The sequence below is a fragment of the Periplaneta americana genome, chromosome 9, assembly GCF_040183065.1.
Source record: "Periplaneta americana isolate PAMFEO1 chromosome 9, P.americana_PAMFEO1_priV1, whole genome shotgun sequence".
NCBI classification, from domain to species: Eukaryota; Metazoa; Arthropoda; class Insecta; order Blattodea; family Blattidae; genus Periplaneta; species Periplaneta americana.
Genome location: NC_091125.1, coordinates 163046847 through 163068790, shown reverse-complemented (window position 1 = coordinate 163068790; position 21944 = coordinate 163046847). Strand labels below are relative to the sequence as shown.

At 36.0% G+C, this 21944-nt stretch overlaps 1 protein-coding gene, 1 long non-coding RNA gene and 2 other non-coding genes across 4 annotated transcripts; all 4 read left to right on the top strand.

The window, feature by feature from the left end:
* The first annotated feature begins 48 nt into the window (after positions 1-48).
* On the top strand, positions 49-21562 carry RpL3 (ribosomal protein L3). Its single transcript, XM_069836299.1, has 8 exons — positions 49-154; positions 658-850; positions 4420-4588; positions 10362-10497; positions 16988-17174; positions 19366-19568; positions 20996-21151; positions 21339-21562. The coding sequence occupies exons 1-8, from the start codon at positions 152-154 to the stop codon at positions 21504-21506; spliced, it is 1215 nt and encodes a 404-aa protein (XP_069692400.1). The 5' UTR covers positions 49-151; the 3' UTR covers positions 21507-21562.
* On the top strand, positions 1435-1648 carry LOC138706843 (small nucleolar RNA SNORA73 family). The gene has a single exon (XR_011334091.1). It is a non-coding gene; the product is annotated as a small nucleolar RNA SNORA73 family (small nucleolar RNA).
* Positions 14847-15060, top strand: LOC138706845 (small nucleolar RNA SNORA73 family). Its single transcript, XR_011334092.1, has one exon. It is a non-coding gene; the product is annotated as a small nucleolar RNA SNORA73 family (small nucleolar RNA).
* On the top strand, positions 17189-19058 carry LOC138706703 (uncharacterized). The gene is made up of 2 exons (XR_011334061.1): positions 17189-18038; positions 18077-19058. It is a non-coding gene; the product is annotated as an uncharacterized lncRNA (long non-coding RNA).
* Positions 21563-21944: the final 382 nt, after the last annotated feature.

Sequence of the window (21944 nt, the reverse complement as noted above, 5' to 3'; positions counted from 1 at the left end):
TACAATGTTATAACATATTGTAACACATTTCTTCCTGTTGGCAGCAATTTTGAAGTTCTCGACATCTGCGCCATCTGTGAATTCAAACCAATTTTTGTATATAAAGGAAACGCATGCGCGAAATCCATTCTCTTCAGGTTCCTGTGTCGCGATGGTAAGTTATCGTATTGATCGTTGATGTCTGTAAATCTATTTAAATCTTTTGCATCCTTTAGAATTTTGGGCACGTTTTTACTTTAAAACTGAAATATTAATCCTTTTGTTTATTTGCGTTAATACAGAGCGATTTAACGTTAATTTTTCAATATATTTTCGTGAAGAAAAGTTTGTCTCATCTAATTTCATGTTCGGATACCTAACTTTTTTTAATGTTCAGTTTCATAATCTTTGTTAATTTGTTTTTTATGTTGCGAAGCAGGATAAAAAGGCAGTGGTAAAGTTCCAGATATTGGATTTTTTTTTTGTATAATTTTGCTGAGAATATTACTGTATATTTGACGCCACGTGTTTCACTTAACGGGTAGCAGAATTGCAAGCCTCTCGTACAATGTTAATTCGATTTTATTATCCTTAATAGGCGTACTATTCGTTAATTTGCAGGAACTATACTTCCCAATTTGATTAAGTGAGATTTTAATAGGGGTAATGAATTTTCAGTCTCATCGGAAATTCAGTGCTCCTCGCCATGGATCTATGGGATTCTACCCCAAGAAACGATCCCAAAGGCACCGTGGTAAGGTGAAGGCTTTCCCAAAGGATGATCCGTCGAAGCCTGTTCATTTGACCGCATTTATAGGTTACAAGGCAGGAATGACCCATGTCGTCCGGGAAGCAGATAGACCTGGCTCAAGTAAGTTCATTAGCTGGCAATATTCGCCAAACCGAAGTAAATTGTGGGCTATGGCTGCTGTGTAATCTGCAGAAATGGTTACAGCTCAAATTATAGGTTAAATTTCAGAACACGGAGTCTGTCCTTTCCCTCTTACTTCAAATTCCAATCTTGTGCACACAAAATAAATTATTGGCACTGAAAAGTGCCTCTTCGTAAGCAAACCACCTTCACGGAAAGTACAACGTTGTTCGGGTGAGCCATTGAATTACCGTATACGATGAGTGATATTCTATTATCCTGTCGGATAGAATGATATACGGGGAAAATTTCAGTATACGGATTCCTTACTGATAAAGAGCAGATTTGTCTGCGTTTGTCGAATGCGCATCATGCTTACGAAAAGGCACTTTTCAGTGCCAGTAATTTATTTTGTGTGCACAAGGTTGGAATTTTGAAGTAAGAGGGAAAGGAAGGAATCCGTGTTCTGAAGTTTATCCTGATATAGGTCTTATATGGTAATTATAGACATTATAGTTATAAATTGGAGTGTCATACACGTGGATATATTACTCGTATTTGACCAGAATTATTTAATGTAAAGGTCGATACTTGGCCTTCGTGCTTCTGGTTCGCCAGTTGCTAGAAGACCATAGTGGCACGGGAGCTGTTCTTAATACAGTATAGTCCTAGTCACAGTATCGAAGAAAAACTCTGCCCCCTGCTTTGGTAGGTGTGAGTGGGGAAATGGCATATTCCATAATCTTTCTGTAGTCCATTGGGCAATGACCAGGGAGAAAAACCATGCCAATTACATTACTCTGTAATATTATAGTAATTGAACGTTCACTTTCTATGCTTTGGTGTTAATGTTAGAAGCATTGTGAGACTGCTGAGTCCTTTCTGAAACTTCTCACTGCTGCATGGAAGTGGTATCACTAGCTCTAAGGCAGCTTACAACGCAATATCACAATCACCGACCTTGTATACAAAGATACGTCTACATGTACACACGGAAAAGTTCATTTTTAATAGAAGTTTCGTCTGAAGAGAGAAACTCCAATCTACGGTTTGCTTGCTTCACCTCTATCCCATAATAGTACATTATGCAGCGAGCCTATAATGATAGTAATTAAGAAAGCGAGTATGGATGTTTATGAAACGAGCGCAAGCGAGTATGGATGTTTATTAAACGAGCGCAAGCGAGTTTCATAATTTTCATACGAGCTTCTTAATTACCATTATAGGCGAGTTTCATACGACTTTTTATGCTCGACCATATTTCTAACTTGAAATTACCGGTATTCAGATGTATACATTTTATTTGTATCTGACAAGATCGGAAGTGACCTTGTTGTAGGTCGTGAATTGTGAATGTGCGCAGACGCGAAAGTATTGATTTTTTCCGAGGAACAGTAATGTCATTGACCTTGTGTAATCCCGTTAAACGTGGTATAACTTTGATTATTGAATGCGACATTGAAAAACGAGATGACATTGTATTTGAATATTATTTACAATTAACGCTTATTATTATAGTAACAGAACATAACCTGCGACAGTATTGGATTTCAGCCTCCGTGACTTTTCGCTAATTCTCTTTCGATTGCATAACCGAGAATAATCTATACTTGCTGTTTTATAACGGTACAAAGCTGACTTCTCATTGGCTAAACACATGTAAGCTGAGTTATCATTGGCTGAAGACCTGTACTTTAATGAGTAGGTGTACTTTAATGACATGCATTGAAGGACTGCTACCGGGTGTATAATTAGTACATTTCGGCATGGTCGAGCATAAAAATTCGTAAGCGTGATGGGCATTCGACAGAAAATCTGCTCTTTCAGTCTTTTAAGATAAATTTTATTGTTGGCAGTGAAGAAAGCGTACACAAGTTTCCTCTGGTGTTTGTATCATATTTATAACGTCTGTTAGTGACACAATCATTTTATTTTTTCATTACCTGAAGCACGACAGTAATGAGAAACAATTTTCGTTGTGATTTTAATTACCCGAAATATTTTACGTAAGAGGAAATAAATTGATTGTTTCGCACCAATGGGTTGGTACATTTCATTCAGTTTTTATGTTGACAATGCCTTCCCCATTTTAATGTTGAATACTCTATTCCTCTTGCAAACTGGACTGTATTTGGTCTATTTGATACAAAAGGAGCCGACAGAATTCACGTATAATTCCTTGTTCTCAATCACCATTTATAAAACTAATTTCTTCTCTACATAGACGATCCTAGTACTGTCGATGACACAGCTCATCTGCCCTGAACCTTGGGGAAGTTTGGGGTGTTGTTTTAGAGGGGTGTGAGGCTAACTTTGGAGCAAGCTGCTGGCTAACGGTACTTTTGGTGTGAATACCCTCTGCTTAATCCCCTTTCTATTTTCTCCAAAAAAACATTTCTCTCTTCATTTGTACTTGGAAAACTATGAATGTTTGCTTAATAGAATTGCTGGTGTAAATATATATTCAAAGTTAAGACGTAGCAATATAACTTTCATGTGTAAGGTTCGTTCCAACAAGCGGTTCATGGATCAGTTCATGTACGGTTCCTGTACCATCTTATGCGCATGCGCTAGTCGAGCATCTGCTATGGGATTGAAACTGGACTGGACGCTGTTGGAACGCTTTCGCGAATAGTTATGTACTAAATCCAGAGATGCTATAACTGTGATCATCTTTGCTAAGAACGGGATGCTTAATTATTGTTTCGCAGCTAATTCTAATGGAAGAAAATAGAATTTCGATCATTTTCTATAAAAAGATGACAAAAAATATGGAAGGCAAGAATTCCGATAATTCAATGTCGTGTACTGGGGGACTCTCATCTAAAAATAGTTATTTTTTAAATATTAATGTATGTACGTTATTTATTATACTTTTAATCAAAGCTGCATGTTGAAATTATAATTAACTGTTTCAATACCCAAATAATTCCCATTCCCTTTCTTTTTAGCGAAAATTTAAATTAAATCTCTAGTTTTATTAGTCTGTACCGTCACTTTTCATCTTTAACCTCAATGATGTGAACAGTCGATCACGTCTTTCTTCAGTATCCAGGAGACGTTGGTGAGCTTATGCGCATGCGCGTCTCGCGTACTCTTCCGTACATGCCTCAATCCGCGGACTACTTCTGACCGTTCCGAACCCGTGTCAAAAGCTTGTTGGAACGCCCGACTGCAGTACATGTTTCCGGTTCAGGACTGGTTCGGATTGTGTTGGAACGCTTTTTCTGTACTGCGCATGCTCACGATGGTTAAGGACGGTTCCTGACTTGTTGGAACGAACTTATAGTAACGTGGCGCGGAATTGGTAAATCATTGTTTTTATAATGCATGCTACATTGTATTTCTAACTTCCCTTCATCCACTACTAGTGCGAAACTACTACCCCAACCCCGCATTCCTTCCAGGGCAGATGAACTGTGTCGCTGACAGTACTGAAGAAATAGGATTATGCCAGAAGAAAATGGTTAGGCTAGACATAGGAAATTAGTCTGTTATGGTAGTGTGTTATGTATTGTTAATACACAGTGGACTCGAAACTGATGGCTAATCCTGTGTTTGTATTGCAGAGGTGAATAAAAAGGAAATCGTGGAGGCTGTGACTATCTTGGAGACCCCACCGATGGTGGTGGTTGGGGTTGTTGGCTACATCGAGACCCCGCATGGCATGCGTGCGTTGAAGACAGTGTGGGCAGAGCATCTGTCGGAGGATTGCAGGCGCCGGTTTTACAAGAATTGGTAAATTATGCACACTCAAATTCGCTAAGATTTGCTTAAATTTCTGCTGTAATTTCTTAAGACATGTGAAGACCTTAATTATTTGGTAATTATGCAGAACAATTACAGAAGCGATTTTAAATTTTATTCTTTCCCAAAACCCTACATTTTTACGCCCTTAAAAACAAAAGTAGGAAAACAACGTAAACCGCAAGAACTTGATGTAATTTTTTTTCATCTAAACCCTTAATTTTCACCCCTTTTTCAAGAGGAAAAATATAAGTAGAAATAACCTAAACTAACCCAACCTAACCAAAATATCCACACAAAGACTCAATCAATTTCATAAATTCGTCAGTGTCAAACATGATGAACCTTACCTTAATAATTCGGAGGATACAGGGCTGGAGTTGCCGCTCAATAAGCTGTTAAGTTTCGCATACTTGCGGTATAATCTCCCACAACGGAAGTTCAAACTGTCAACTCATGGCAACACACTTCGCAAATCATGCAATCCTTAATAATACCGTGATTCACGAAATAGTCTAAAATATCCTCCTCTCTGAACTCTATACAGTCAAAAAACTAAATTCTACATCCATTACAACTTATAGCGATAGACCACCTACAAGAGGAGAATAATACTCATCAACTACGACAAACTACAATCACACAGCCAATGACTTAGAGAAACTCTAGCTCGTAACATACAGCTATCACTTAATCACAACCATCCAATTCCAGTTCCGGTCAGACCGTAGTTGAGAGTGGACGTGTTTTCTTGTGCTGCTCCCAGTATTCCAGCGAAATCTTTTACAATGGGGGGACCAAAAAATAACCGTAAAGTGGAAAGTGAAAGCGGAAATGAAGTGAGTGGAGACAGCAAAGTAATATCTACTCTAAAACAAATGTTTGATGAGTTTAAATCAAGTATACAATTGGAGATAAGTGCATTACAGCAATCAGTTCAGTTCATGTCAAACAAGTTTGATGCATTTAGCGAAGAGCTGTGTAAGACGAAAGAAGATCTGAAAACAACACAGGGGCAAGTGCATGATCTAAAAAAGGAAAATGAACTCTTGTGGAAACAAATAAATGAACTCCAGCAGTACACGCGTAGAGACAATCTACTGGTGTTTGGGATTCCGGAAACTCCGGAAGAATCCGTTCCTATGATTGTCCAAAATATTTCGGAAGTCATCGGAGGACCGGAGCTTGTCGCTGACTTAAGTGTTGTACATAGGCTACCTGCAAAACCCGGCAAGACGAAGCCTATTGTCGTCAGATTCAACAAAAGAATTAGTCGAGACACATGGCTCCAGAAATTCAAGTTAGAAGCGAGGAAACACCCAGAAGGCCCAGGAATTCCGCTACAAAGGATCAACCCTTTGCTACCTGATGGGAGGCTGACTGCTGGTGAACATTTGACAATTGCCACCCGTGACCTACTAAACAAAACAAGAGAGGCAGCTAATCAGAAAGGGTACCGTTTTGTATGGACGAGAGATTGCAAGGTATTTATTCGTAAGGATGAAACGAGCCCTGCTTATAAGATAAATTCTTTCCAAGACTTAATTACATTGTAATTGTCTTACTGTCTGATTTTTGTTATCCTTTTTAATGTTAATATTTCTAAACAATGGATTGTCTAATAAATGAGCTAAATTATTATTCCGCTAATAATAACACTCGCACAGCAGTTTTGGAAGACTTTAACTCTTGCAACAGTTACATTGGTAACAATTTACACGATTTTAAATTATTTCACTTAAATATACGCAGCTTAAATAAACATTTCCTGGAATTCTGTGCCACTATGCAAAATTTTAATAATCCTTTCGACTTCATTATATTGACGGAGGCTTGGTTAAATCATGACTCTGGCTATGATTTACCAGGTTATAAAAAGTTTGTCAAAACGAATAAATATAATAAATGCGATAGTTTAGTTGTCTACTGCAAAAATAATATTGATGTCACAATAGTACATGTAGATATCCCACAATGTAATTCTATTCATCTTAATTTTATATGTAATAATACTCCATTCTCCATTGTGGCGATATATAGATCCCCAAACAATTGTATAAATGAATTTTTAGACAATTTTGAACTATTTTTGTTTAATTCTAAAGACACAAGCAATCAAATCATTGTTGGAGACATTAACATACAAATTCTAGAAGACAAATTAGACAGTACTGGCAATAGGTACATGAATATCTTACACGAATATGGTTTTGTCAAATTTTTACACTCTATCACTCGGCCTGATTCTAAGTCTTGCCTTGATCACATATTTTTTAAAACAAAGAGTAACTGGAAATTTGTACCTGCTGTTTTGTGTAGTGCTATTACCGACCACTATGCAGTTATTGCATTATTCGAAATTGGAATTAAAAACTCTAATACATCTCAGTATCCTCTCCATATAAAAAGAAACATAAATTACAATAAGCTAATTTCGCTTATAGAAAAAGAAAATTGGGATTCCGTGCTTAACTGTGAAAATGCTGAATTGTGCTTTCAAGTATTCCAAAATTTAATATCTAATTATATAGACATAAGCACAGATGTATCTTACTTTAAAGTATCTTCTAAATTAAGAAAAATAAAACCCTGGATCACCACAGGTATCGTTAAGTCAATCCGTATAAGAGACAAATTAGCCAGAAATATTAGAAAAGAACCTGATAATATAAATCTAATAAATTATTACAAAAAATACAGAAATACTTTAACTCTTATTATAAGAAACATGAAAACTCAGTATTATCAATCTCAATTTCAGAAGTATCGAAATAATCCTAGGAAATTTTGGCAAACTATTAATGAAGCCACAGACGTAAATGTGAACCAAAATAGTATCATATCAGAGATTTTAAATGAAGAGGGAGAAATATTTAAAAACAAAAAAGACATAGCTAATGAATTTAATAAATATTTCTCAAAAGTAGGACATAGCATTGCATCGAACATCAACAAATCGGCATTTAACACGAAAAATTATTGCAGTGGCCATAATAAGCACGCATCTTCCTCCATGTTTTTATCACCAGTAACCGAAGAAGAAATTTATAATATTGTTAAATCCTTAAAAAATAATGTCTCACCGGGAATCGACAAAATTACAAATAACACATTAAAGATTATCATTAAACATATATTAAAACCGCTTGTTTATGTATTCAATCTATGTCTCACCCAAGGAGTTTTCCCAGAATCTCTGAAAAATGCTGTAGTTGTACCGGTCCATAAGTCAGGGGAAAGAAAAAGTCTGAATAACTATAGACCTATATCCTTGCTCTCTAGCTTCTCAAAGATATTAGAAAAATGTTTAAAAAACAGATTAGTAAATTACTTAGAGAAAAATGAAATTCTCTCCAAACATCAGTATGGCTTCAGAAATAAATTATCTACGGATGACGCAATTATTGAAGTCACTGGTAAAATTATGCAGGAGTTGGATAACGGTTCTAAATGTTTAGGGATTTTCTTAGATTTAAGGAAAGCTTTTGACACGGTGAACCATCGTTTACTTCTGGACAAATTATTTGATATAGGAGTCAGGGGTATTGCGCATAAGTTATTTCAATCATACTTAAACAAAAGAACTCAGGTAACCAAAATTGATGATAATATCAGTGAAAATGTAAATATTGATATAGGTGTCCCTCAGGGAACAATTTTAGGTCCTATTCTATTTTTAATATATATTAATGATTTATTAAACATTGATTTGAAAGTACATAATGGCTCCTGTTATTCTTACGCTGATGATACGGTGGTGATTTTCAGTGGTTTAACTTGGGAGGACACTTATAAACATGCCAATGTAGGTATAAATTTTATCAAAAACTGGCTTGATGCAAATTTGCTATCTCTAAATATAACTAAAACTACTTTGGTGCCATTTTCTTTAACAGTCTCTGGATTGAACAAATTGAAATCACTTTCTCATTTAAAATTAATAATCCACAACTCATTTTGTAAACTCTCTACAACCTGTAAATGCCCTTGCCTGAAAGAATCTGTAGATGTGAAATACCTGGGAATTATTGTTGATCAGCACTTGAAATGGGATAGGCAAATCACCTTTTTATGTAACAGAATACGTAAAACAATTTACAAATTTGTAAACCTTCGCCATTACTTGCCCACTCACGTATTACGTTTGGTTTATTTGGCTCTAGTTGAATCTGTTATCCAATATGGTATAATTGGATGGGGAGGCATTACAAAAACTGCTCTTTTTCCTCTAATTATGTTGCAAAAACGTATAATCAAAATTTGTTTGAAAAGGCGACTGGATTATCCAACAAATTTGATCCATTCTGAATTGAATGTTTTTAGAATTGACCAAATTTATGAATACTCTTTAATGAAATTCTATCATAAAAATAGAACGAAATTTGTAGCTCAGCCACATGCTCATAATACGAGACGAAATGAAATTCTTAAATTAGTTGAACCTAAATATTTCACATCTGCTGCTTTACTACACAGTACAAATTATGGTCCACGGCTATATAATTCGATAATAAAATTTCATCCAGAATTGACTACTTTAAGCAATGAAATTTTCAGATCCAGAATTAAAAAATTTATATGACAGACTTCCCTGTATATATATATATATATATATATATATATATATATATATATATATATTATGTACCATGTATTGTAAAACAAGTTTATTTCTATCCTAAGTGTATTTTTCTATTTTATCTTGGTTACTATGTCAACATGACCTGCACTAATTATACTACTAATAATAATTTAATATTAATCCATCAATCTAAACATCGTCTCTTTTTTCACTCAGTTATTATTAGTATTATTATTTACTAATTTTATTACAATCTTTATGTGAGCTTTTTTCTTAAGTATTTTGTCTACAAAGTATGTGTATCTATGTAACGGAACTGTCCCCGAACACGAGCTTTGCTCTTTCGGGGTATTTTAATGTAACGTTTTTATGTATATGTTATTATTAAATAAATAAATAAAATAAATAAATAAATAAATAAATACTGGAAAAATCATCAGCAAATAACACGTTTTTTTACTTAACCACAACAATCCAATCGTAACGGAAGACACATCACCCAATAAGAACAAACAACACTTCAGCCAATCAAATCACAATACATTAAAAGTTATGCACTCATCAACATAGTCTTGTAAACACGAGGAAAAAATGAAGTTCAATTCTTCTTCATATTTAAAAAAATCTACTCTACCTAAACTGTAACTGACCTACGCATAATACACACGTACTAATAAAAGAAATTCAGTACTAAACATTACCAAAAATAACAAAATCGCTTCTGTAGTTCTGCGTAATTACCAATTGTTTTTTGAGAGTCTTTATTGAAAACTATAGTTTGATCTAAACTAGAATTATGCAGAGAACTTCGTTGCTCTGATTGTGATTACATGGTAGTATTCATGATAGTTTTTGGATTCACTTTTCAAATTATTAACAATCGCCACTGCCAATGATGATCCTATGTGGTTAGACATTTCTGACTAATTTTGAGGAAAATCCTAGGGCGGTCTGAGACAGTGGTACACGAATGATTGTTGCATGAATGTTACTTTGCCCACTTGCTGACTGAATGAAACCAGCTCTCCGCTCGCAAGATGAGAGCCGCGCTGTCCATGCCATCAACTTGTTGGTTGTGGGTGGATCTGAGGTGTCTGTCTCCGCTCACAGAAGAGACGGCCCTCTTCCTCTTGCATTCCTGCTCCCCGATCCTTCCCTACCTCCATGTTGTACTTGTCGCAGGTACAAGTCTAAGAAGAAGGCGTTCACAAAGACGTCCAAGAAGTGGCAAGATGACTTGGGCCGCAAGTCTATTGACAAGGATTTCAAGAAGCTGGTCCGGTACTGCAAGGTCATCCGTGTTATCTGCCACACCCAGGTAAGCACATTACTTGGAAAGTCTTTTCTTGCCAATCAATTGCAGACTAGTATCGTGGGACATAGTATGAAAAATTTGCTTGGAGAATATTTCAGTTTCAATATAGGCCTACATTCCGTTGTACAGTAGAATCTTTATTATCCGTGGTAATGAAGGGGGTAGGCTGAATGGTTAATCGAAAAAATCGGATATTCCGTACCATAAAAAGTTTTCGTAAATTTAGTGAATAATAGGCCTACTTACACTTTGTGGTAATTTCCTCTATGGTCTTCTATATAACACGCTAGGTACTGGATCACAAGTTTAATTTAAATCTCATTGTCAACGACGGGTTGTTAAGGGGTACCTGTGGGAAGATATGAATAGTAGAGGTCTCGTGTTGTAGATTTACATACTTTAACTCATATCCTGTTGTGAGATGAGCTACAGTTTCTCTTTCCCCAAACCACTCAATTATTTACTATCTTTTTTTCTTCTTCTTCTTCTCCCGATACTTGGCACAACAAGATTTCTTTTGACACCCGTAGAAGACATTTTATATAGAAGTTATACAGCACAACTCGTATAGTAGACCATACTGTAAAGATAAAGGCTTATAATAACACTCTAGAAAAAAAATACGCCAACACAATGTACAGTAGGTTACTTCATTACTTCATATATTTCTGTAGCAAAAAAAGCGAAAGACAAATAATTGGGGTTCTACTGTATTTGTCATTGCTCTATTAGAATTTTAAGTAGAATACAGTACATTTCGGTATAAGTGGATTATAGCATCCAAAACAAATAGTCTCAAGAGGTTATGTTCCTCTTTCAAAAGGTGGTGATAACACCTTTGGGTCCACATCTCTGGAGTAACGGTTAGTCTGGTCGCAAAACCAGATGGCCCAGGTTAGATTCCTGGTTGAGGTTTTTTTCCGGGATTTTTCCTCAACCCAATATGAGTAAATGCTGGGTAACTATTGATACTGGATCCGCACTCATTTCACCAGCATTATCACCATCTCATTAACTGTTCTTTCAAGGCCTTCGGAGTTCCTTCTCATATTAAAATTATTTATCTTTCGAACTTAATTCATCATAAAATATCACTCACCTTCCAAATCACTCACGTTCGACTATTTTTTTTTATTTTATCCTGCCTAGTCTCGTAGCATTTTAACCACAACTTCACATTAAACCATCTGCTCGTGCGTCAACAGGTTAGAATTCCCAGTTCTGCTCTTAAATGAAAACAAATTTCAGTCGTTCCATATGCATTCTGAAGCATGTTAGAACAGGGAGCTAGGAGTTCAGTATCAATTCGGAATCGGTTCATCATGGGCTACTGTGAATGAGCAGGCAGTTCAGAATAGATTTCGAACAGTGCTGGGACAAACCTTATATCTAAAATTTCTTCAGAAAGTTTTCTAATGCCAGGTGTTTGACAATAGTCATTTGACCTCTTGTGCTCCAATATTTTTCAAAGAATTTCTTCAGAAAGTAACTGTCTGAAGAAAACCGTAAAAATCTTAGCTTTTCTAAGTGTCTGGAATTAAATGCTGAGGCGTGTTCAATCTTATTACGTGTATGCAGAGAAGTGAAAAAAACGGAAACACAGGGTGCTAGGGAATTGTCTCGCCTAAAAAATAGTTGTTTTCTAATGCCAGGCGTTTGAGTCATTTGACCTCTTGCACTCCAATATTTTTCAAAGATATTATCATGGTCAGCCACTGAAGCACAGATTTTGAGGTGTTCCGAATCCATTTCTTGGTTTGAGTTGCACAATGGGCAGTTAGGGGACTGATATATTCCAATTCTATGCAGGTGTTTGGCCAAACAATCATGGCCTGTTGCCAATCTAAATGCAGCTACAGACGATTTTCGTGGTAAATCGGGAATTAACTGTGGATTTTGATGCAGAGAGTTCCATTTTTTCCCTTGGGATTATGTTATCAAATTTTGTTTGTTGAAGTCTAAGTATGTAGATTTAATAAATCTCTTCACAGAGTAATACGTAGATTTAGTAACAGGTCTGTAAGTAGCAGTGCTGCCCTTCTTTGCTAAAGCATCCGCATTCTCGTTTCCCAGGATTCCACAATGGGATGGTATCCATTGGAATACAATTCTTTTATTGAGTGATATTAATTGAGAGAGCATTTTAGTTATTTCTGCTGTTTGAGATGGTGTGTGTTCAGAGACTACTGATAGAATAGCTGCTTTGGAGTCTGACAATATAATACCTAAAAGAGTGACGAATTTAAATAAGATTTGGTTTTTTCTCTAGAATTGCAAACATCACTTTAAAGATATGATTTTTAATACATTATATAGATTATTTTATGAATAAATTACCGTATTACACTGTTTTATTGAGAAATGAACCTGTTTTTAACACCCGCATCTCGTCCCTCATGCTAGACGAGTTTGGTGGAGCTCACATCACCTCGCTCTAGGTTTGCCAACATTGCATTTGCACGTTGTGGACTCTCGCTAAACATCAAATTTGGATTCCACTGTAATAGCATTGGACTCTAAACCTTCAACACGCTATCTGTTGGTGTGGCTTAGGTCTGTATTATTCTCACCCCTTCATATAATAAATCCGGTTGTACTAAAATATGTAAATTTGTTCTACAGATTAGATCTTTGTAGTTAAGAATTTAATTTACATCTTCGAACATCCAGTAGTATAGGTTCTAATTCTACCAGGGTTTGGCATAATTTCTAGTCAATCTAAATTTACAAGATCGAGCATCACCCATTATAGAAAAACTAGTTTATTTCCTAATCTTCATGGTTGTCTAGTAATTACATGTTTAACTCGTATACTCAGGCTTTTGTAACCTTGCACTTAATTTGACAATCCTTTCTATGCAGTTCAATTCTGTTCAATAGTCTTCTGAACCAATCAAAACGTAGCATTTTCCTATCAGCTGGTTAAGTCTGCTGTTGTGTGTTGGTGGCAACATTGCACCTCTTGCTACCAACATTACACAAAGCAATCTGATGCAAGGTTACAACTTCCTGAATATAGATTAATGTACGCAAATTGCTGTTATTTGAAACATTTTATATCGAGGTGTTAATGACGTGTAACTTTCGTTTCGTCAGAATTAATGTAAAGGTACGGTTTGTTTATGGCGATCATCGTCGGACGCACACCGCTGGGGATCATAAATGCTGGCAATGATTGCCGAGAAGTTGTTTCTTTATTGACGCACATCGCTGTAGATTCTCATTTGTTTATTCCTTCATCTACAACAAGTAAATTAATGTAGGCCACGGACATAATCTAAAAATTATAATGAATACATCCAAGGTAATGAAGTTGCTATTTATTCTAGAAGAGGGAGATGACGATATCAAAATCTCGCATGCGTATTATAAAAGGAACAAGCTACAGACTAATGAAATATTCAGGAATAGGTTTACAGAATTCTGTTTTAACATATTGATAATGGGACATCTTAATAAAAACGCTACAAAATTTAAGGAATATTTCAGACTCTCACCTGACCAGTTCGATTATGTTTTGAGTTTAATTGAAAATGACAATGTTAAATTACCTACAAATTTTGTCAAGACCCCCGTAACTCCAGTTGAAAGATTGGCAGTAACTCAGGTTATGAACTGATTATTATTATTATTATTATTATTATTATTATTATTATTATACTGTATTACATTACATGGTGTATTCCAAACAATAATAAAAAATGGCTAAACTAGCGCTGAGGTAGTTCCCTTCTTAATCAGCTTATACACTTTACATGTATGAACATGTGATAGGTTAGGTTTGGTTCGTTTGGGCTTTTATTATGCCTTTTATATACGATCAACTACATCTCTACAAAAAAAAACCGCTATATTTCAGAATACCGCGTAAGTACTTAGGTAGGCCTAGTCACAGAAAACTTACAGAAGAGAGAATTTCCCCCTTACCCAACACTGTACGAAATTCTCTGGGGCTCGGGCGTGGTAAAAATATAATATGTAATGTAAGGGTTTATTGTTTAATTTGTTTATTAATTCACATGCTCATATTAAAAAGAGCATTATGTTGTGACACATTCAATAATAATTCCGTCTTCAGACCGCGAAAGATTACAAAATGTCTTGATTTGTTTTGCAGCCAAAATGTACAGATTAGATATTCGATATTACAACATGATCTTGTCTAAATATCGATTATTGAACACGAATGCGGTGATGTGCGTCATGAATTTGCTTCAGAAGCAACCTCCAGTGATCTGAGTCACGTCCAACGAACTGCGCTGGCGATCTTCGCTGTAAAGAAACCGTGCCCATTCATTTTAACTGCTAGCAACTCCGGTGATGATCGCCGTAAACAAACCGTACCTTAAAGGTTGATACTTGGCCTTCGTGCTTCTGGTTCGCCAGTTGCTACAAGACCATAGTGGCACGGGAGCTGTTCTTAATACAGTATAGTCCTAGTCACAGTATCGAAGAAAAACTCTGCCCCCTGCTTCGGTAGGTGTGAGTGGGGAAATGGCATATTCCATAATCTTTCTGTAGTCCATTGGGCAATGACCAGGGAGAAAAACCATGCCAATTACATTACTGTGTAATATTATAGTAGTTGAATGTTTACTTTATGTCCTTTGGTGGTAATGTTAAAAACACTGTGTGACTATGCTGAGTCACTTCTGACAGTTGTCTTAGGATGCTTTTAAAAATGTATGTAATCTTACTGCAACACTCCTTAGGAAAAAAAAGAAAAATGTGAAATAACTGCAAAAAATACTTGGGCAGTCACTAATCAAATCAATACGGTTGAGCAAAAATCAGATTCAAAATGCCACACATCTCATATATCTACTCCATGTGACAGCTGTCAAGTGATTAAACATTTTTAAACGAATGCAGGTCAATTCTGCAATTTAACATCTTTTAGCTAATTTTAATTGTACATTTTGTATTATACTTACTCATAAGCTGCACGCCTTTTATTTGAATTCGTTTTAAAACAAGTATATTCTGTAGTCTGATCGTGTATTTCGAATTTTGGAACCATTGCATTGAGAGGAAAAATAGATGTTTTAGAATTTCTGTGGTTTTAATCTTAAAGAAGTGCAAGAAAGGCAATTGACTCAGTGTATTGCGTCTTACTTAATGTTGCTGTTCAAGGATGCCTGTAGAATCAGTTTTGTATGTGCTTTGCAAATATTAAGTTATCAATCAATCTTCTTAATGTATCCAGCTGTTTGCTGACAACATAAAATCCACTATAGTCTATTCAGTTGTTTTTCACGAGAAATGAGGGGTATTTTGATCGGTGTTCATTATAGATTCCTGTTGCTAGTAGCCAGAGGTGGGGTGTAGTCAATATATACTGCAGGGCTGTGTCTTCTGCAACTGGTACTGATGATTTTAATTTACTTCTTTTGTGGTTTACCGTCCAGTCAGAGCCAAATTTAATATTGAAAAGAACCATATAATGAGACAGAGGCAAAAATAATAAAAGGATTGAAGTATGGTGTCAGTCCAATGCAGAAGCAAAGTTCTTTCTCTGTAATATAAAAAAAGAGGCCAAAAAAGAATAAATTCCATGTCTCATTGGGTAGTACATTTAAAGACCGAGAATTAAAACGAAAAGGCAACATTAACGAAAAAGATATAGACACTCAACAAATTTTACAATGGAACTCTAATATCCTCATTTCAGTTTGGTTGATAGGCTTTCCCCTCTACTCACACTCTTTACCATCCGTGAAGGGGAAGATGCTACTGTCTATCTTACTAACGTTCGACTAATTGACTTTGAACTTAATGAAACTCATTATTGAAAATGTTTACCGTTAATCTATATTTCGAAAATCTATACTAAGCGTTTGTATTTCATTTTATTGTTTATATCAACTGGCACATTAAAAAGCTACCGACAGCAGAAGATAAATGTTTTCTTCACTGCTAGTTGCTACTCTAAGCATACACAACGGGACAATCTGCACTGTGTTGCTCCCCCCCCCCCCCGACTTCATAATACAAACTAACATCCCTTAATTTAATTAATTATTATTCGAAAATATTGAAAGAACGACACTAAAATATACACAAACATGTAATTGTCAAACATCTGTGTCACTGTATTTTATATCCATTTATGTACTTTATTTAATATTTTATTTTCTTGTGTGTACAACTTGGGAGGTGCAGGTATAAGAGGTAACAGCTACCGGTCTGTTACAGACGGTCTCAGGGACAGTAGAAGGGGGAAGAAATGCCTTAGCATCCTCTCAACTTGTATGAAATGTCGTTTAGGTCTTTAAGAAACAAAATATTAAGTTATGTTAACACAGAAAGCAAGATCATTGCAAGGTTAGCCCTACTCCTGGTGCCTTGCTATAATTGCTGTTACAATGTAGTTCATTGAAAGCTAGGGTTTCTTGAACGTGATGCATACTATACATATGTACCTTTCTTATGTTTTCTTTTGTGAATTAATTGTGGATTGTTATTTGAATATTACAATCTCTCATGTTACCAGATGAAGCTGTTGAAGAAACGTCAGAAGAAGGCACACATAATGGAGATCCAGTTGAACGGAGGCACTATTGAGCAGAAAGTGCAGTGGGCGCGTGAACACCTCGAGCAACTGGTTCCAGTGTCCCAAGTGTTCGCCTCTGACGAGATGATTGACGTCATTGGCGTTACGAAGGGCAAGGGGTACAAGGGTATGTATGTTTTTATTGCTCGCTAAGTACACTAATCAACTAACATGGGTTTTGAAGAGTTTGCGTTATCCTTAAACGCATGACAATGGCATGGTATGTAGTGAGGATGTGTGATGACAAAACGTGATTGTGCATTTTCCGATAAAAGCAGTGTGGATATACTCATGTTGCCTTCCTGCTGATATCCCCTACACTTTGCCATGATATGCAGTGAAATATTTGATGCCCCATACGCTGGTTATTGAACTAAAAAATCAGATTGAAATTTTGGATATGCAGTGTTTGCTTGAGGCATGTAGCCATGTACGAGGTGATTTTCTAGTTTTGGTTGCAACTTTGACAGTGTACACAGGCTCACAATAGGTTAGGCCTACTTTCGGATAGTACCAATGTCCATTGAATTTGTGTAGCACTGAGCATGTGGGAATTGCCGCACGTAAACTATTTCGCGCAACTATTGATAACTGTTTCTTGTAATAAAATATATATTTTGCAATCATAACACTTCTGGCCTCTGTTAATGCAGTCCTGTTGAAGGGTCAAGAGTGAGGGGCTATTTTACTTCTGGAGTAGTTTATACTGAAGGACGCAGTACATCTATAAATCTAGACAGAAAATACAGTAAAACCTCGATAAGACGTGCCCACTTATTACGCTATCCCGTGTAATACGCTTTTTTTTTTTTTGTCCGGTCCCTGCACATTTCATATATAACGCCTTTATAAAATACCCCGTTTGTTGTGATCAAGTCCCACATAATACGCTGTTTTTTGTGGAATATTTTCGATGTAATTTTCAGCAATGTACTGTAACAGCAATGAAACATCTTGGTCACTGAACTCACTGGTGCCATTAACCTGAAAAGTATTATATATTTTATTACTCTTTCATCGTCTGAAAAGTATTGGTATTCGACCCTTTACCTGCACATTTAAACCTTCATACTTCATACCTTAGTATACCCCACACTCTTGTTACGCTCTCTTATTCGACTCCTTATCTGCATGCTTAAAGCCTACATACAGTTACAATACCTCACCCTCTTGCTAACTCTCTCTCAAACAGCATTCCTTACCCGGCCATGATAAAATTCTGGAAATTTTTGCTGGGCGGTGTATTGTCCTTTAGTGTATTGAAGTGTCTGTGAATGTGATTACAATGAGTGTTAAACGAAAAGCACTATGTGTCGAAAAAATTGGAAATCTTACGAAAGTACGATGAGCAACAGTACTCTTACTCAGAAACAACTCTCTGATGCATTAGGAATCCCATCATCGATATTAAGAATGGTGATAAAAAATCGCGACTGAATCACTACAGCTGCGACGTCGTCGGGAGGATATAATCGCAGGAAACTGAAGTGTGGTAAACATGAGGACTTGGAGAACACACACGGCAAACAACTATTAATTACTTTTTTCCGAAAGAATTAAGCACAGTACATACTGTAAATGTCTTTGACGTACAGTACAGTAAATACATAATGGAGTAATACTATATTACCTTTCATGAATCATGTATTTCAATAAAGAAAAATGCTAATAGATACTGTAAGTCAAAATTAGTATAACCGCCTAATACGCAGTCCCGGTTAATATACGGTTTACACCCGGTCCCTTCAACAGCGTCTTATCAGGGTTTTACTGAACAATGAAAGTGGGACTTCAAAGCTTCTAATCCCTCTACACACGTTGAGATGAGTGCCTACGAGGAGATCGTGAATATTTTAAGACGTAATAATTGCATTTTTGAAGGAGTGGATAATTATTCAGTCACCACGCGATCATTAATTTGCGTAGTGAAATCCCAGAACACCATGTTTTATAAGTCTTGAAAGGAAATCCAGTGCCACAAATTATTTATGGCAGGCATGAAATCCTGTTCCACCTCTTCTGCATGCTTTCAAAGTTGTGACCAATTTAAAGTGTGTAAACTGGTATTTGATTTAAATTTTGAACAAGATTTAATCTAAAATATGCCTTGTTGAATTATGCGGATGGTTATAAAAGTTACTTTCTGGATTTTGAAATTGTTTGGACAGCATGAACTGTTTTTTTTAAATCTCCTTAGACTTGAATTATGAGAATTTTGTATTTTAATATGTATATGCTTCAGTGAAGTAAGATTCTGAATACAAAATCAACATTTTTGTTCTAATCGACTTGCTGATGTTAATTATCATTAATTTCAGGTGTCACATCTCGATGGCATACAAAGAAACTGCCTCGCAAGACTCACAAGGGTCTGAGAAAGGTCGCCTGTATTGGAGCTTGGCATCCTAGTAGAGTGTCATTCACTGTGGCAAGAGCTGGTCAGAAGGGTTACCACCATCGTACCGAGATGAACAAGAAAATATATCGCATAGGACAAGGCATACATACAAAGGATGGAAAGGTAATTTGTTTTGATGTTAGTTTTGTCAAAATACTCGAGGATTCAGACTGCTTATGATGAACTACAAATTAGCCAAAAGGATGTTGAATAAACGTGAAATCAATTCTTGTACTGAAGCAGTTAAAGCCATGTCACTGATGATCACAGTAGATAGTAGATCTGAAAATTCTGATGTACAGAAAAGAAAACTGAGGCATGGCTTTAAATACGAAATGTGCCTGCCATATTTGTACTTTGAGACCACTACATAAGCCTAGGTTTTGGTTTTAGCCCGAACTATTCTCTTGTTCACCATTTCTTCCAGTGCATCCTTCAGAAGGCAGTTTCTTAACCAGTGATCCAGGCAATTCTTTTTCCTCTTACCAGTTTCAGCATCATTCTTTCTTCATCCATTCCTTCCAACACAGCTTCTTTTCTTATTTTGTCCATTTTACACGCTCCATTCTTCTCCATATCCACATTCCAAATGCTTCGTCGCTTTTCTTCACTTCGTCATAATGTCATCAATGTTTCTGCCCCGTAGATGCTACACTCCACACAAACCACTTCACTAATCTCTTAGTTCTTTCTCCAGGGGTCCACAGAAGACGTTTCTTCTATTAAACATTCTCCTTTCTCTTAAATTTTTTAATGAGGACATTAACAAAATTTGTCTAATGGTATTGAGAGATTCATTATCCATTTTACACAATCACTTGTATAATACTATGTATTTTTTTTACTTCATTTCATCACTCAATTTATTTTCATCTCATGTTTCTCCGAAATCAAATTGTACTTTATTTTTAAATTTATCATTGTTCCGTATTCTCTCTGCAATCATATTGTATTTTTAATTTAACCTCTACTTTGTATTCTGGATCCTAGTGGTCAGCCGTAGGTGTCCCAAATTGTGGAATTTGTGTGTGTTTTTTTTGCCATTGCTATTCTTGACTTCTTAAAATTGTAAAATTAACAAATACATCGAAGTTTGTAAATAAAACTACTGTAATTCTTGGAAGGTGGTTTTTTTAAATATATAAATCCTGAAAAGTCTGTATTGAAATATGTAAATGGTTTAGGAAAACGTTTGAATTTAAAGATGAAAATCACTTTTAAAAAAATTGGTAACAAAAAAAGCTTTCACCTACAAGCTTTCCAGAATATACACTAGATGGGGAAAAGTGTCTCGTGAATATGAAGAACATTAAGTCTACGTTAATTTGCACACAGGCTGTAGAAATGAGAACACACTTGACTCAATTGGCAGAAATTCGTGAAAAGATAATTTGCGAAAATTGGGTGTTCCTACTGAAGTCAGACTTCATGAGAGAACCAGAACTACTTTTTACTTTCCTCTTATGTTGAAGCTAGTATCAAATATAGGAGTGTTGTGCACTTAAGATTGGTTTTACATCCAGTTTTCATGTATAACATCTCATTCACAGGTTGTGAAGAACAATGCATCCACTGAATACGATTTGACGGAAAAATCCATAACACCAATGGGCGGTTTCCCTCACTATGGTGAAGTTATCAATGATTACGTGATGTTGAAGGGATGCGTCATGGGCCCCAAGAAGAGGGTGATCACGATGCGCAAGGTATTTGTTTGGCATTGATTTATTCTTCTCTAAATATAGTATGCTGCAGATGATGATTTTCCTACAGAGCCAAAAGGATTCTGAAGAAAAATGTTGATCAATGATAGGACTGAGTGGCATTATGCAGTTGAGAGCTTCTTGATTTAAATTGAGGGGACTTGTTTTAACACTTGGTTTTTTGTTTTAGTCTCTCCTTGTCCATACAAAGAGGAAGGCACTTGAGAAGATCAATCTCAAGTTCATTGATACCTCTTCCAAGTTTGGTCATGGTCGCTTCCAAACCGCAGCGGACAAGGCGGCCTTCATGGGTCAACTCAAGAAGGATCGTGTCAAGGAGGATACCAGTGCACAGTGATCCTGAAGCTTGTATTATAATTATCAGAACATAATAAATTGTTAATTATGACAGGATTTCTCGTCTTATTTAAACTTCTTTCCTTCAAACTATTTACATTGAAGCACTTGGACTTTTACAGAAATGAAGGTAGCTGAAATGTATGCACTTTGTGCTGGTTGTATGATTTACTTTTGGGAATCAACTGGAAAGTCTTAATTTGCATGATAGGCCTTCACTTTTATCCATTGACATGATTTTGAACTATTATGTACTGGCTTATGACTCGGTTAAGAGGGAAGTATTATATGATATTCTTATTGAATTTGGTATTCCCAAGAAACTAGTTCGATTAATTAAAATGTCTCAGTGAAACATACAGCAGAGTCCGTATGGGTCAGTTTCTATCTGATGCTTTTCCAATTCACTGCGGGCTAAAGCAGGGAGATGCACTATCAC

Coding starts and splice junctions, on each gene's coding strand:
- RpL3 (XM_069836299.1), top strand. Junction 4,589..10,361: donor CGCCGGTTTTACAAGAATTG/GTAAATTATGCA, acceptor TACTTGTCGCAG/GTACAAGTCTAAGAAGAAGG. Junction 17,175..19,365: donor GAAGGGCAAGGGGTACAAGG/GTATGTATGTTT, acceptor CATTAATTTCAG/GTGTCACATCTCGATGGCAT.